The 16555-nt window shown below is 34.7% G+C and overlaps 2 protein-coding genes across 3 annotated transcripts; both read right to left on the bottom strand.

Moving 5' to 3' along the window:
• Nucleotides 1-63: 63 nt before the first annotated feature.
• On the bottom strand, nucleotides 64-3594 carry LOC116118561 (pentatricopeptide repeat-containing protein At4g28010-like). 2 transcript variants are annotated; one of them, XR_004126176.1, is made up of 3 exons: nucleotides 1479-3594; nucleotides 558-1168; nucleotides 64-257 (listed from the first exon to the last, which is right to left on the bottom strand). XR_004126176.1 is itself a non-coding variant. In XM_031404543.1 (2 exons), exons 1-2 carry the CDS (start codon nucleotides 3577-3579, stop codon nucleotides 1161-1163), a joined length of 2109 nt encoding a protein of 702 aa, XP_031260403.1. In that variant the 5' UTR covers nucleotides 3580-3594; the 3' UTR covers nucleotides 266-1160. The 2 variants fall into 2 exon arrangements, 1 of the variants encoding a protein (XP_031260403.1); XM_031404543.1 differs by lacking the exon at nucleotides 64-257 and having other exon boundaries at nucleotides 266-1168.
• A 4881-nt stretch (nucleotides 3595-8475) lies between these two features.
• LOC116118571 (pentatricopeptide repeat-containing protein At1g62350-like) lies at nucleotides 8476-11098 on the bottom strand. Its single transcript, XM_031404560.1, has 3 exons — nucleotides 10871-11098; nucleotides 10177-10588; nucleotides 8476-9281 (listed from the first exon to the last, which is right to left on the bottom strand). Exons 2-3 carry the CDS (start codon nucleotides 10531-10533, stop codon nucleotides 8889-8891), a joined length of 750 nt encoding a protein of 249 aa, XP_031260420.1. The 5' UTR covers nucleotides 10534-10588; nucleotides 10871-11098; the 3' UTR covers nucleotides 8476-8888.
• Between the last annotated feature and the right edge of the window lie 5457 nt (nucleotides 11099-16555).

The following is a 16555-nucleotide window of genomic DNA, read 5'->3' as shown; positions in this document are numbered from 1 at the left end:
CCCATAAAAACATTAAAACCCCCCTTTACAAATTTAAACAAAAAAAAAAAAAAAAAGACCTGATAGAATTTGATACTAAACGGTTTCATAAAAGGGGTTAATAAAATAAACCCCTTTGATAAAGTTCAAACTTCCAATGCAGGAAGAAAGAGATATAGAAAGATAACAGTAAATTATTGTTGATTGGGAGGTGGGTCAAATTCAAGAACAAGCTTAACTTGCGTTTCTGCATCTCCTTGAAGACATGAAAAAGTTTCCTGCAGAAGCGAAGAATAAGAAGAGCCCATTTTCTAGCCATTCAAAGAAAGATTCTAGGCAAAATTTTACAACTAGTCAGCATGTTTTTAAATGACCAAAGCATAGAAAGTCCAAAATGTGATGTTATTTTTTTATTTTATCTTTTCACTTTAATTATATAGATATGAAATTCGACCATTAAGAAAAATCTATTGAAAGTTGGTCATAAAAAAAAAATCTATTGAAAGTAATAAAATGCCTTAGAATCAGCTGCATGCTTTCGAATAAGTAAATTAAAAATGCATTTAATTGGCACTGACCCATGCTTTTTGAAGCCAGTAATAACGATGAAGATATTCCTCAAGGCAACTCAAATGTTCAGACAGTGAGCCTTTTCTACCTGAATAACGTTTATCTACTGTAGAAGTCAACAGCCAATTCCAACCGGCAAAAGCTTAAGAAATCTATCAACCCTTTGCTATGGCAAGCTTTACTCGAGAATGCTATGGCAAGCTTTACCTCTTGCACTGACAATAGCAATGCATCATCACAATCTTCCTTTTCTTTTCTTGATCTTCAAACAAGTCTTCAGCTGGATCTTACACGATCATGTCAGCGAAAACTCCAACAATTCATCTTTCATCTTTCTCTCAATTCTCAAGATCACACCAGGCAAAGATATTGGCGAATCAGGATATCTTCTCAAATCATCAGATATATATCCATTGCTTCTAGGGCAGTCCTGTATCTAAGAAAGCCTAGATGATGTCACCAAAGAGATGCTGAATATAAAAAGCTTCCTCTCTCATTAGATTTTCGCAAACCCAGTTTGCTTCATTCATTTTTCACTACCTGCAAGCATCATAAGCATGTCCCTGTAAAGAAGCATGGCTAGGCAGTACCATATTTCTTTGTGCACCACATCATATAGCTGTAAAGCAAACATAAACCTCAGAAATTAAAAAAACAAAAGGTATATATATAAATATAAATATATTAAAAGAGTCAGTGTACAAGTTCTGTTACTTAGTTGTGTCTGACAACTAACATTGTTTTCCTCCCACTTTTCATGTTAAAGGGTGAGAAAAAACCAAAGAAAAAGAATAGTGTTTCAACGCTCACTATAAGTAGTACAAAAAGTCTAAATCAAAGGAAAGGAAACATGTTTTACCTAAGAAGATGATAACTAAAGCACATCAACATACAATAAGTTTCAGTTTTGAAAAAAGAATGATACGCACCTAGAAGCTCCGGGTGATACTCTTGTAGTTTCAACAATAACTCATTGCAAGAGAAGCTTGTCCTCTTTGACATTTCTTGGGAAAATTGAGGTAAAAGCTTCTCCACATCAAGATCCTCTGAGATATTACATAGACATATCAAGATGGTTGAAGTTAATTCTGAGTCAAGATGAACACCCTTATGTGCCATCTGATGAATCAAATTAATGATTTCTCCTGTTTCACCTTTTGAACTAAGACCTTTTAGGAGTGAATCATACACACAGGCATTAGGTGTAAAACCACAATCAACCATTTTATGAAACAGACTTTTGGCCTCATCCAACTGTCCAGCTTTCGAAACCCTATTTATTAATGTGGAAAAAGTTAAAGCATCAGCAGCCAAACCCATCTGAAGCATGTCATTAAGTAACTCTTTGGAAGATTGAAAATCTCCTGCTTTAAGAGTTCCATCAATCATAGTATTAAACGAGATGACATCTGGTTTACAGTTGGCATTTCTCATTTCAAGAAACAATCTCTTGGCTTGCTCCAAACTACTCTCCTTGGACAAAGATGCCATCAATGTGTTGTAGTCGAACAAGGTAGGGCGAAGCCCAGAAACTCTCATTTTACAGAAAATTCCTTTTGCAACATTAAGCATACGCATTTTGCAAAATCCATCAATCATGATACTGTAGGTTATTGAGTTTGGAACAAGTCCCAATTCAATTATGCGTTTCCACATTTCCAAGGCCTTGTCAATTGCTCCAACCATCAGATATTTTCCAATTAAAATATTATAAGTTACCAAATTACCTGAGCTCCCCCTCTCAGCCATTACATTATAAATCTCCATAGCCTCATCAAGACGGTCTGCTTTGCAGAGCCCTTGAATTAGCAGGTTAAATGTCATATCATCCGGTTGAACATATCTCCTATCCTTCAATATCAAATTAAAAAGTTCCACTGCTTCATCAACCTTCCCATTCTTGCAAAGTCCCATCAGTAATGTATTGTACGAAACCACATCAGGCATTTTCCCTTTCTCTATCATCATTTTCAAAATTTTATAAGCTTCATCCAAGACACCTTCCTGGCATAACCCATTTATTAAGACATTATAAGTTATAACACTGGGTTTTTCACCTTTTTCTAGCACACAATTCAATAAATCAACAGCTTTAGTGGCCCTCCCACGTCTACAAAGACCTTCAATTAAACTTGTATAAGTAAAAACATCAGGGTGAATCTCACGCTCCATCATAGTATTTAGCATTGAAGTTGCTTCTTCCACTTGCCCCATCTTACAAAGACAATGGATTAAACAACTATATGTAACTACATTTGGAGAAATTCCTTCCTCCAACATTTCGTCAAAGAGTGCCTTCCCTCTATCGAAGCTTCCTTCATTACAAAAACCACTTATAAGGGCACCATACACAACAACGTCTGCGTCCAAACCTTTCCTCTTCATCTCTTTAAATATTCCCAATGCCTCATCCACCCAACCATCCTTACAGAGGCCATCTATCAAAGTGGTGTATGTAACCAAACTTGGACAACAACCCGTGGCTTCCATATCCAACAAAAAACTCAATGATTCCTCCAATCGTTTTGCTTTACAAAGTCCGTTTATGACTGTATTGTAACTAAAAATATCCGGCAATACACCATTTCTTTTAATCTCACTAAACAACACTACAGCCTTATCAACCTCACTATTCCTACACAAACACTTTAATATAAGATTAATTCCATAAACATTCACAGTAAAACCACGCTTCATTATCAACCCAATCACTCCTAATGAAAATTCAAGCTTCTGTGTATACACGAAAACTTCAATTAAACCACTCAAGGATCTAAAACTCGGAGAAATATCAACACGGGTCATTTTATTATAAACCGAAAAGGCATATTCGTAATTTTTGGACTTCACAAGCGCTTCCAAGAGAGAATTACAAACTGACCCGGATAGCAAGAGGTTCGAGCATATGGCTCTGTTAAACAACGAAACTGCATCTGCAAATTGAGAATTGGGTTTTTCACAGAGAACTCTCAACTGGGTTTCGATATCAGATAGTGAGGTGAGAGATGGGACTGACGAGAATAACTTCATGTTTGGGCGGCACCATATTTCTCTACGCACCCCGCGGTAAAGCTGAAAAGCAAACATTAAATTAAATTATTATTTTCCAGTTATGAAGAGGAATTAAAATCAACCAAAATTTTCTTGGAAACCAAACAGAAGCTCAACTTCAACCAAATAATAAAATCCATAAAAAAGAAAACGAGAAGAAAACGAACCTTCATGAAGAGAAACTGCTGGTCTTGCCTCTGAAACCCAAAGAAAACAGGGAGTGGAATTTGTTTTTGTGTTTTGTAAAATGTTTCGAGGAAACAAAGAATGAAAAGGGTTTTGTTGAGGTTTTAGATGTGCAAAATTACTTAACCGTCCCTGAGGTTTTCCGAAAATACTTTCAACCCATAACAACCGCCACTACCGCAGGACCACCAAAGATAGCCGCCATCATCGTCACCAACAAAAAATTAGTAACACGAGAATTCAAAGAATCAATACAAAAAAAATTACAACAGTTGGTGAAAGTTAGTGGGTTACAATTGAGTGCGGCGGTTAGCGACAACAAAGACGGTAAACTGCCAACAGAGAAGCCGAATTGGTCCTCGGAGAAGCCGATTTTAGGCTAGGTCGCCTGTCGCACGGCGGCCACATCATGTCCATCTCGGGCGTCATCACTTATTTAGCGGAGAGATTTTTTATGTAATTTACTAGTTTTTGGCACTGTTTTAAAAACCGGACCAGTCTGGCCGGTCCAACCGGTTGGACCAAGAACCGGTCACATGTTCAGTTCGAGTAAATCATTATACATTGAGCCACTTTAAACCGGTGGAAAACCGGATAATATCAGTGAACCGCCAGTCCCGGTCCAAAGAATCAATACAAAAAAAATTACAACAGTTGATGAAAGTTAGTGGGTTACAACCGAGTGTGGCGGTTAGCGACAACAAAGACGGTAAACTGCCAACAGAGAAGCCAAATTGGTCCTCCGAGAAGCCGATTTTAGGCTAGGTTGCCTGTCGCACGGCGGCCACATCATGTCCGTCTCGGGCGTCGTCACTTATTTAGCGGAGAGATTTTTTATGTAGTTTACTAGTTTTTGGCACTGTTTAAAAAACCGGACCGGTCTGGCCGGTCCAACCAGTTAGACCGGGAACAGGTCACATGTTCGGTTCGAGTCAATCTCAAAACCATTATTATACATTGAGCCACTTTAAACCGGTTGAAAACCGGATAATATCAGTGAACCGCCAGTCCAACCGGACTAGCGAATAAAACGATCCACATATTAAAAATCCCTAATACGCGATGCAGTCATGCAGCCTTTTCTCATCTTCTTCTCTTTCAATCTTTCTCACCAAAATTTCTCAGCAAACACTCTGTTCTCTGCGAAAATTTATCAACTTCGTCTCTGTTGTCTGTTCTCTGCGAAAATTCTCACGGTTTCTACTCTGTCTTCTGTTCTCTCTGAAATCCCACCCAAATCGCAATTGAACTCTCTGAAATCAATGACGACGTCTTCCTCCCTCGCCGGAAATCAACGACGTCTTCCTCTCTCGCAGAGTGTAACTAAGGCCGAATCGCACTTTGTCAGGTGTGATTTCGGTCAGATTGCACTAAGGCGGCTAGGATTTCTGTCAGATTACACTAGGTCGGTTGCGATTCTGATACTGATCATCTAAATTGTCAATAAAATGTTGGCGGTGGTGCTGGAGGTGTAGGTGGAGGTGAAGGCTTTGGTGGTGGTAGAGGAGGCATTGGAGGAGGGGATTTAGGGACTTGTGAAGAACATGACAATTGGTAGGGTTGGAGGGTGTGGTGGTCAAACTCGGCCAAACCAAGTCAAACCCATTTGACTGAGAAGAACAATCAACAAAGCTTTTTTTTTTTTTTTTAATTTTGATTTTGGATTGTTTGATGATTGTTTCTAATTGATTGGGTTGAGAAAAAATGAAGTTTGGCTTGTGTGGACGGGCTCTCGGGATTGGTAATGGTGGCCTTGCTTGGCAACCATTGTGGCTACAACAGTGGCCTCATAAGGCCACCATCATGGCCACAATAGTGGCCTTGCAAGGTCACAATCCAACCTTGCAAGACCTTCGATGACTTCGGGAGAGCAAAAGTGGAGGAAGTGGGTGTGGGGATGGCAGCAAGGAAACGGAGAAAGTGGGTAGTTATGGGAATTGGGGAGAGGAAGTGAGGTTAGAGGTGGAGCCGGCAGTGAAGAGAGGGGACAAACTAATAATTTATATTCCTATATATATGTTTTAGAGTCTGCTTGGGAGTTTTTTTTCACTGGTTTTGAGGGGTTTTTAATTAGACTGGTTTTGAGGTGTTTAAAAACCATTACTTGCTAGATTTTTTATGAACTGGTTTTGACTGGTTTAAAAACCCCCCAAAACCAATGTAGTGTATTTTTAAGGGATTTATAAAACACCCCAAATCAGGGTGTTTTGGCTAATTTATAAATTTTATCTTAAAAAACCCCATTTCCATTATTATTCATATACAATAATCCCTTTGCTGGTTTAAAAATTTCTTCAAACCCCATTCAATCTTCAACATTTATATGACTATTACAATGCTTTTGAATCTTCTATCTTAGACTTTCTAATCCTTCATTACAGATATGAAGGTTTTTCTTTCTCTCTTCTTCATTTTCCCCTTCAACTTTTTGTTCTTTTAATCTGGTAAACTCCTCTGCAGGCTGTATACAATTTAATTGCATTTCTTTTAATCTTTTCATTGTGTTTTACAAAATTAGGTGGTTTTTCTTCTATTTGATTCTTTCTATTTGCATTTAGGTGATTGATTGAATCCTTGTCAGTTTGTTAAATAAAAATTGTTTTTTATGGCTTTGCTTCACTGATTGAAGAAAAGAACAAAAAACTGCTGTTGCGTCTGTTATATTGATAATTTGCGAAGTCCAACATTGTGCCAGCATATTTATTCTCTTAAAATGACAGATTTTGAATGATTGTGTGATAGAATTAAATAATATACAATGAAAGAACTTACAAATAAATTAAAGTTGGAAGGAACTTTGATACTAAGTATTGGTAATTGAAAAAACAAAAAAAAAAAAACTCACAAATACTGGTTGAAGTTGAGGTATTTTTATAGGCATATATGTAAATTATCATTTTAAAAAACTATTAGAACCGCTGGAAAATAAACTCCCAAGCACAGGTTGGGTGTTTTAAAAACCGCTACTGAAAATCCCTCAAAACCGCTACGATGGTTTATCCTCATAACCGCTACCATAAAACTCTCAAGTAGACCCTTAGGAAATTGTTTTCCTGAAACATTTTGGGCAGAAAAATTATCAATAATCTCTTTAAAATCTTTTCAATTTTCAATAATGTTGAAATTTCCACACCATGCTTTTATGACTTGTTGAGTCATTTTGTTGATCAAGATTCAGACACTAACCTTCAAATGTACAAGAATAATTTAAAGTGATTGAATCTGATGTTTTTTATCACGTTTTTCTCATTGTTTATAGTTGAAAATTCTATTTATAACAGCATTAAATCTTTCTACCTGGTAGTATTGCGTAACCCATTTTGCCTTTATTTCCTTAATTTTTCATTTAAGTGGTCCAGTAACTGTACTAGGGGACCAAATTTAACTTTATTTTGCTCTTGTAATAGCTGTTAATCTTCTTTTGATCTTTGAATTGTTGTTAAATACTTACATTATGTTGGGATTGTTGTTGAATTTGAACTTTGAATCATGTTGAATAGTCTTATTAAAAAATAGAAATCTAAAAAAAAAAAAAATGGTTTTTTTTTAAAATATGCTGACATCATCATGATGTGTGATGACATCACCAGTCTAACCAGTTGGACCGGTTGAACCGTGACCCTCTGTTTTAAAACATGGACCGGACCAGTTGGTCCGACCGGGAGCCGGCCTTTACTTCGGTCCGGGTTAACACAAAATCGAAAATATTAATTAACCTGTTTTGGACCGATAATGGACCGTAGAAACAGTATAAAACCGTCGATCCGACCGGCCCGGAGCTTAAAACGGTTCGTCTAATCCAAAAAAATTCATATTCCTAATCTCTAAACTAATTTCAGCACCGTTTCATTATCTTCTATTTTCATCTTCAATGCTTCTTCATGACACTTGCACTAAAATCTACTGACAAAGAAGAAGAAGGAAGGGGAGGGAAGAAGAAAGAGAAGAGGAGACACGAGAAAGAGTAAGAAGAAGATTAGAAGAAAGAAAAGAGGAGACGAAGAGAAAGAGGAGAGGAGAGAAAAATTATAGTAGACGAAGAAAAAAGTGGAAGAAAAAAAAAAGAGAAAGAGAAGAAAGAGGAAGAAGAAAGTGACGGGGAGTGATAGGGAGAGAGAAAAAAAAGGAGAGAGAATTTATGGCGTGATGGAGAGAGAGAAAAAAAAGTGAAAGATGGAAGTGAATAAGTGATAGGGAGAGAAAAATTAATTAATAATAAAATTGAGGGTCCTTTTGCTTTATTTTAAACTTAGAGGGGTTTTTTGTAACTTTTAGGAATGTGTTTGCTAGTTTTTAAACTTATAACAATTAATAGAATTATTTAAAGATGGTACTGTTATATACCGGTCAGATCGAATTGAACCGATCAACCCGTGAATCGGCCTCTTAACAGGGTCAAGGAGCGGTCTGGCTTTTAAAACAATACCGTGACCCCGTTATTAGAGCAGGTTACCCTCCGATCCGGTTTTTAAAACAATGGTTTTTGACAATTGGTGATTCATATTATTTTTCCCGCTCAAAACCTTCCATATAATTTAAGAAAAAAATTCTTTTACTATAACATGTTTTATTAATTTTTTGAATAATGTGTGAAACCGCATCAATAGAGCAGGGAACCCCATTTGGATAGCAATCAAGTTTCAAGGGATTAACATTTTGATAAGCTATTCAACAGAAGCAAGGCCAAAATTGATCAAATAAAATTGACACAGGATATTTTCATATTCCACCTTCATCCTAATGATACATAAATTAATTGTTCGACAATTAAGCCAAATCTATTGAAAGTAATATTATGCCTTAGAATCAGCTATATGCTATCTAATGAGTCTGTCAAAAATTCATTACATGGCACTAGCCCATATGCTTTTAGGAGCTGTTAGTGAGGATATTCCTCAATGCCCGATATGGTTCAAGGATTGAGACTTGGCAACCTGGATAATGTTTATCTACCGGAGAAAGCCAACTGATCCCAACTGGCAAAGACGTAAGAAATCATTCAGCCCTTTGTGATGGCAAACTTTACTGAAGAATGAATGCCTCTGGCAGTCCGAGTAAAGATGCATCATCAACGCCTTCTAATTGTGTTCACTTTCCCTTCTCTATTCTTGATCTTCAAACAAGTCTTCAGGTGGATCATACACAATCATGTCAGGGAAGAGCTCCAAGAAGTCATCTTTCACCTTTTCTCTAAATTCTGGATATGGAATTAGCCCTTTCAAGATCACGCGGAATGGCAAAGATATTGGGGGATCAGGAGATCTTCTCATTTCATCATATATATCCATTGCTTCCGAGGGCAGTCCACTATCTAAGAAGGCCCTGACGATGTCACCAAACGTATGCTGGTCAAACAAAACTTCCTCTCTCTTGAGATCTTCCCAAACCCACTTTGCTTCATTCACCTTTTTGTTTCTTGCAAGCATCATAAGCATGTCCCTATAAAAGAACATGTCTGGGCGATACCATATTTCTCTGCGCACCAAATCATATAGCTGTAAAACAAACATAAACCTTTGAAATTAGAAAAGGTGTACAAGTTTTGAGCTTCTGATGAGTTCAGCAAATAGTTACCATGTGTTAGAGCCTAGTTTGACATGCGTCTAATTTAATGTTCAAGGTGACAACTAAAGATCTCTTTATTATCTCTTTTATTGACCCAGCTGTGTATAACAACAAACATTGTTTTCCTTCCACTTCCTCTAAAACAGAGACGAAAAAGAGAAAAACCAGAAGGAAAGTAATTATGTGTTTCAACTCTGTTTCAAAGTAGTGCAGCTTACATCTTTATTCTTCACTAGTCTCAGATGCCAAGCATTACTTACAATCTGTTTCACCAAATTTATCTGTTGATAGCCTGCCTACCCCAACTCAATATGTAAGCTTGAAATTTGTAATCATCATTAACAATTGACAGCCCCAGAAAGTGAATTTTGAAGGCCAAACTCATACCAGAAGGAGTGTAAGAAATCAAAGTGAGCGTGTAGTAAAAGGCCATTTCCTTACAACCAAACCCCTAAGAAATGAATAAAACAAATTTTAAATATTTTTGCTTTACTTTTGTTGTCAATCAATGGCACACCTTACAGAATGAAATGTCCCCATAATCTGAAGAAACAACTCCTACTAGAATTACAAACGTAAATGGAGTTAGAGCCGCCCCGACATTGTAATGAATGGAAATCAAACCCCATTTATTCCTACCAGAAAGCATCCTTAGATCAAACTTCAAACTAGAATCCTATTTCTACCATTATTATTATACAAATTTAAAAACTCCAAATTTGAAGGCAATGAAATACAAAGAAAACCACTGGAACAATAAAGATAACATAACATACATTGAATAAGAAACACCAAATTGAATAACAAAACCGATTTAAAACAAACCTTCATGCAGAGAAAGACCTGGTCCTGCCTCTGAAACTCAGCGAGAACAGAAACGAGATCTGACTTGAGCAACCGAGACACATGGGACTTGATGAAGCGTTCGAAGCGTAGAGGGTGAGATTGGAGACGCTTCAGCTCCTTAGCCACCATCAAACCCTCTTTGCTCATTTCCTTCTTTCTTCTCCATATAGACAAGCTAGGACTCGAAGCCCACCCAGAAAAATGGCTCCCCAAAATCCAGCATTCGCATTTTTTCAAAGTGTTTTCACAAAACAAAACAGTGGAGAAGGAGTTTATTGGGGTTCTTTTAGATGGGAGATTTCTTATGAGAGTTGGGGCAAATGCTAAACGCCACATAGAATAAAATCAAAGGCAAATGAGCTTCCAAAAGTGACACTTTCGTTCTAAGAACCTGTCAGTTAATGCAGAATTATTTAATAAAAATTAAAACAAATTCATTTTTCATTATTCATGCTCTAGCTGCCATGTCTAATTTGAAGCAAAAGCAAAATCAAAATTTCATCGATAGGATTATCAGTGATAACAAAATAAAATAAATTAATAATTCATACAACAAATTCAGTATAAAAATTAAAATCAATACAACCCAGCTACACAAACACCCACCACGACGGCGGGACCACCGTGACAGCCACCATCGTTACCAAAAACAAATTTAAAACACAAAAATTACCGGAATTTTTTTAAACGTGCTTAGTTGAGCAGCGTGAGGCGGTCGGTGGCAACAAAGACTGTGAGACCACTATTTCAATATCCGGAGGAGTCGACTCCAGGGCCGAGTTGCTGCACGTCGTGTGCGTCTTGGGCCTCGCCGTCGATTGGCCGGTAAGTGGCGGTTGGGTAGGCGGCAAGTGGTGGAGGGGTGGCGGCTGTGGGACGCTGGTTTTTAAAAATGTTTTTATGTTACTGTTTGCTTTCGGTTTTCCTTATTTTGGATATTTCACATATAACCATTTGCTAAATTAAAAACCAAAAATACCCTTATTCAAGAAATTGAATGATTTTATTCTCTAACCATTCACTATAGTATATTTATACAACGCCAAACCGTAAAATCTAACACTGAATAAACAAACTTCATTTTGTTTACTAGTTTGATCACTAGTTTAACTGATGGCAAATTGTTTTATTGTTTAAAGTGAATACAATTGTGGAGTGTAGATTGGCCGCTCGCATAAATCATACTTAATATAAATGTAATATGATTGTAATTTAATGTAACGTTATAAGATCATAGTTGTAATAATTTTAAAGTTATTTCTTAATTAAAAATATGAATAATGTTATCCGTATAAGTTAGGGATCTAACTTTTATCTTAATTAATATGAACGGTACCACATTCATTGTAGAATTTTGCACATCCATGAATTTGAAAATAATGTTAATCCCATTAATAATGCTTCCTAGTTAGTTGATAACTAATGTTAAATGTAAAAACTAATATATAAAAACTAACGTGATATTACTCTTTTATTAACATGAATGTAATTCATATACATATTTATTAAATATTTTAATAAGTTATTTTTGTTACACATATAATCATCCATTTATTTTATGCCGTGTCAGTTTATATAAAAAACAATTATATATAAATATTATTTTTTATTGAAAATATTTTTATGTGTTTAAGTGATTTTATATATACAAAATTTGTATACAAAGTGTTGTATCCAAAGAGATGCGAGCTTGAATTTTCGTATCATTTAACTTCAATTATTGTGCATTTTTTAAACTGATTTTTATTTTAATTAATTAATTCATACTGTGTCAAGTTAATTTATTAATTTGTATGCAAACTTTCCATGAGTATTATTATATTTGGGTTATTACCTCACCTCCCCTGAGGTTTGCGTTTTTTCAGTGACTCCCTATGAGTTTAAAATAGCATCCTAATCTCCCCTCATATTTCAAAAATTCTCTCAAACCTCCTCTCTCCAGAGTTTTATACCAGGATCCATTATGTTTATTGTATGTTTCTTATTGGAAATTCCTATGAACCCTCTATATATGTATATAATACTAAAAAACCCTTAAATATTGGACATTTCTTCTCAATTCCCCTACCAATAAAACCAAGTTACTCTCAATTCCAAAACTAATTAAATACCTGAATTACCCCTAATTCAACTAAAAAAAATTAATAAATACAATTTACTTTTTACTTTTTATTTTTTATAAAAAAAATATAGTAAAGCTATATACTTGAAAGAGCATCCGATAAAATGTGAGGAGATTAAGTAGAGGATACAGAGAAAGAAATTAGTATGGGAATTTTTTCCTTGATTTTGTAAGCACCTCCAATCCTCTTATAAACAAATTCTGCTATTTTTCATGACAAAATGATCATATTGAATGTAGCTAGGAAAAACAGATTAAATTGATCATATTTAATCAAATTATTTTCGGGAATATGTTTAGTACTTATTGGATCAATATTTTTTAAGTTCAAACTTTTTTCTTCTTCCCATGTTTTGAAGAGTTTAATTGCATGGGATAATGTGAGATCCAGAGCATTATTAAATGCTTCTTAACCACTCTTGGGTGGGACGATAGGAATTCTTTAATGTATTACTTATGAGGGCTTAAGTTCAACTCCACTCGGTTGCTGTCATTAGAGCGTTTACTCGATCGTTAACTTCAGGTTCCTAAGGATTAGGTAAGATGCACACAAACTGACCCGAACACTCACAGTCACCAAAAAAATAAAACAAAAAATAAGTGCTTCTTCAAACAGTCCCTCATATTAGCAAATATTGTAAGAATGGATGATTCTCTTCTACAAAATCCTGAATCCTTTTTACCAAAACAAAATGAATCTTTCATATTTCTGAAAAAATATGATGACTTCTCACATCTTCAAAAAATATAATTATTAATTTTTTTTAATAATTGCTATTATCGTTTTAAATTACCAAATATTATATTATATAATTTCATAAAACTTTCTACTAAATGACATGCAGCCACATTCTTACTGTAAATATATATATGTAATCTGATATTAACTAGAAAAGGTAATTCCTAAGCAAGATAGACGTCACAGATCAGAGAGGGAAGCAACAAAGAAGGTGGAAGTTGAACGAAGAATTAACTTTGCGAAATTGGTTCATATTGCATAATTTTTTCTTTAACAAGCGATTAATATATATCCTTGTGTATTTTTAAATCTAGACCAAATTTCTTGGGTATAAAAATTTTAAAAGAAAATCTGTAATTGTAAGATGAAAGATATGTTCTTTGACTGGTAAACAATTTGGATGAGTAAATTTTCCACAAAAGTATGCATGTGTGACTCTTATTCTGCATACTTCCAGGGATGTAGATTTTTATTAGTAAGGTCAAAACAACCAAATTGATAAATTGAAGTCTTAAATTTTATAACTTAGGCTTTTCAAACAATTTCTACTAACTCAATAAAATTCGATAAATAAATTCCTGAAAACCTATCAAATCCAGCTCTAAATATCAAATAATTAATCAATATATCAAAATTAAACCAAATCCTTAAATCTCTACAATTTGGGGTTTCATCAATTCTTTAAATCCATTCAAAATTAATTAAATAACTAACCAAAATTTATCAAACTCAACTTAAAATAACGACTAACTTACTCATACTCAACATAAACATGATTAAATCAAAACTCACATCAAAATCTCGGAATTTCATCTTCTAATTTCAAACACATTTATTGAACTCAACAGAAACTCATAATTCATGATCTTTCATCAATTAAGAAAGCTAAAAGAAAATAATTTTAATTAAAAAAAAAAAAATCATCTTGCCTTATAATCCAAATGAGTAGCATTTCTTGAGTAGACTTCTGAGTGGCGGCATGGTTTTGAGATTGACCACGTATTCTACTAAGAAGTACCCCTAAATAATATGGAAACTTACCAAAACGTTCTCCAGAAGATCAGGAACATTAAGATCCCTCAAGAGATAAGCAGTTTATGGAGCAAAAACCAGTTAGGACTGCCGAGAGGTGGATGATGTTAATGTCAAGGTTATATATGAAATTTTTTTAAATTTTGAATCACTTGTATTTACCATGTATTCTGCTAAGAAGATTTCATGGGCTCTACATTCACTCACTACAAGAAAAAGTACTTTCTGCAATCAATTTTTTTGCAACTAGACAAAAATAGTTACAGATACTCCACATTTAGTAACTAAATTCCAATCAGTAGGCTAAACGGAAATAAAATTCTAGGGCCCATTTATTATAGCATTTGACGTCTAAAATTAATATTCTGCAATTAATTTTATTTGTTGCCGAAAATATCACATTAACGACTAATTTATTTTGTTACCAATTCTTGCACGGTAAATTTTTCCAACATTACAACACAATTGACAACTATAACAAGAGATTCTGCAACTAAAATTATGGTTACAGAAAATAATTATTTGCTACCACTGAATAGTTGCTAAATTATATGCAAATATTCATTAATTAATTTGTAACTATTTTTATTAGTTACATAATGATACAATTACCTAAATATCCAAGCTTTTGACAATAATTACAAAGGGTCTAGGGTACATATGGCAACTAACTATTTTGTGCATATTACAAATAGTTGCAAAAACTTATGTATAGCAACTGAGATGCATTTAGTCGCTAAAAGTTAATAAATTTTTTTGGCTCTCACTTTCTCGATAAAATGAAAAAATAATATTTTAAATTATGACTAAAATTACTGCAGCATAACAAATTAATTAGTTGCAAATTATCTTCTTTTGGCAAGATTATACGATAAATCCTACAAATCAGTTTAGACTTTCGTATTTGAAATAAATTGAAATTTTGGGTATATTATTTTGACAACTAAAATTATGGTTGTTAATAAGTGTTTTTCGCAACCAAAATGATAGCCACTAAATATTGTTTATTAACCGCGTTCTCTTATTCTCCACGCACTCCAATTTCCCTCTTCACTTTACATCTCCTTGAATCTACTTTTGCCGCCTACATTACTCCATTGAAGGTAACTTCTTTTTATTTTTATGTCAAAGCTTATTCTTTCACAATGTCATCTTTTGTGTTTATTGTAAGCTAGATTGAATGGTTTAGATGTTAAGTGACAAGGAGTACGAACTTTTCTGTACAAATAAGTTCTCGTCCGCCATGGCTTTGAAAAGCTCAAAAAGGCTTTTTTTAGCGCAGATTTTTAGCTGCATCCTTTCCACCTTTCAGTCAAGCTTTTTGCATTCAATCCATAAATAGATTTTAAAGAACTGAAAGAGAGAAAAATAAAAAATAAAAACAATATATATATATATTTACGAATTAAGAAATCCTCATTTTAGAACAAATTAAAGACCGTTACAAAGTTCACTTGTGTTCATGTTCGCTTTGGTTTTTATTTCATAGATCTTGTAGTCTGATACTGGTATAGGGAATCATAACTCTGAGACTGAAACGTAGTCATTTTAGAAAGTTAAATGAACAATGGGGTGGATTAACTTTGTAATGATGAAATGTCGTGTAAATTATTGCCCCCATCTGAGACTTTTGGGTTAGGTTTACTTGTGAGTTATGCAAGCTGCACTCAAACTCAATCCCAGCAGAAAATAGTCAAACCTTGCTGCTGAAAAGTTCCAGTTCGCAGTAAACTCTGCTGCTAAAAAGTTCCATCTCACAGTCAAACTTTGCTGCTAAGTTCTGAAAAAGAAAATGGAAAAGATCTCACAATCAACATGATAGAGTCAGAGAGCTTGTAGAAGGTCGGCCCAGAAGAATAAGGAAGAAACCCAAAGCATTGGAAGACTATGTGTAGTCTCAGCTGAAGAGAAAGAAGATATTAGAACTAATTTGAGTTTGTTAACCATAGTTCAAACAATAACCATAGTTCAAACAAATTACCTGTATTCAGTTAGAGATAACTGAAGTTAGTTTTGATATGGATATAAAACTGATTGTAATTGTAATCAGAAGAAGGCAAGAAAAAGTAACTACAGGAAACTCTTCAGGATATTGTCAAAAGAATGACTGAAATTGAAGAGAGCTTCACACGCAAAGAAACACCAGTTCGTCATCATGAGCATCAATTTCAGAATTCGAGTCACGGACAACAGGATACCCAACCTCATATGCGATCAATCAGGGTGGAGGTTCCAAGATTCGATGGGGCAAATGCTTCAGGATGGTTGATGAAAATTCAGAATTTCTTCGATTTTCACCACACTCCAGTACATCAAAGATTGTCTATTGCTTCTTTTCATTTAGAAGGCGAGGCATTAGAACATTATCAATGGTTGCATAAAAATCATCTACTAAGGGATTGGCAAGATTTTATGACGTCAATTGAGCACAGATTTGGGGATTCTCAGTATGAAGATGCTTTTGG

This window comes from Pistacia vera, unplaced genomic scaffold (genome assembly GCF_008641045.1).
Source record: "Pistacia vera cultivar Batoury unplaced genomic scaffold, PisVer_v2 Contig1241, whole genome shotgun sequence".
Taxonomy (NCBI): Eukaryota; Viridiplantae; Streptophyta; class Magnoliopsida; order Sapindales; family Anacardiaceae; genus Pistacia; species Pistacia vera.
This window is presented reverse-complemented; position numbering and strand designations above follow the sequence as displayed.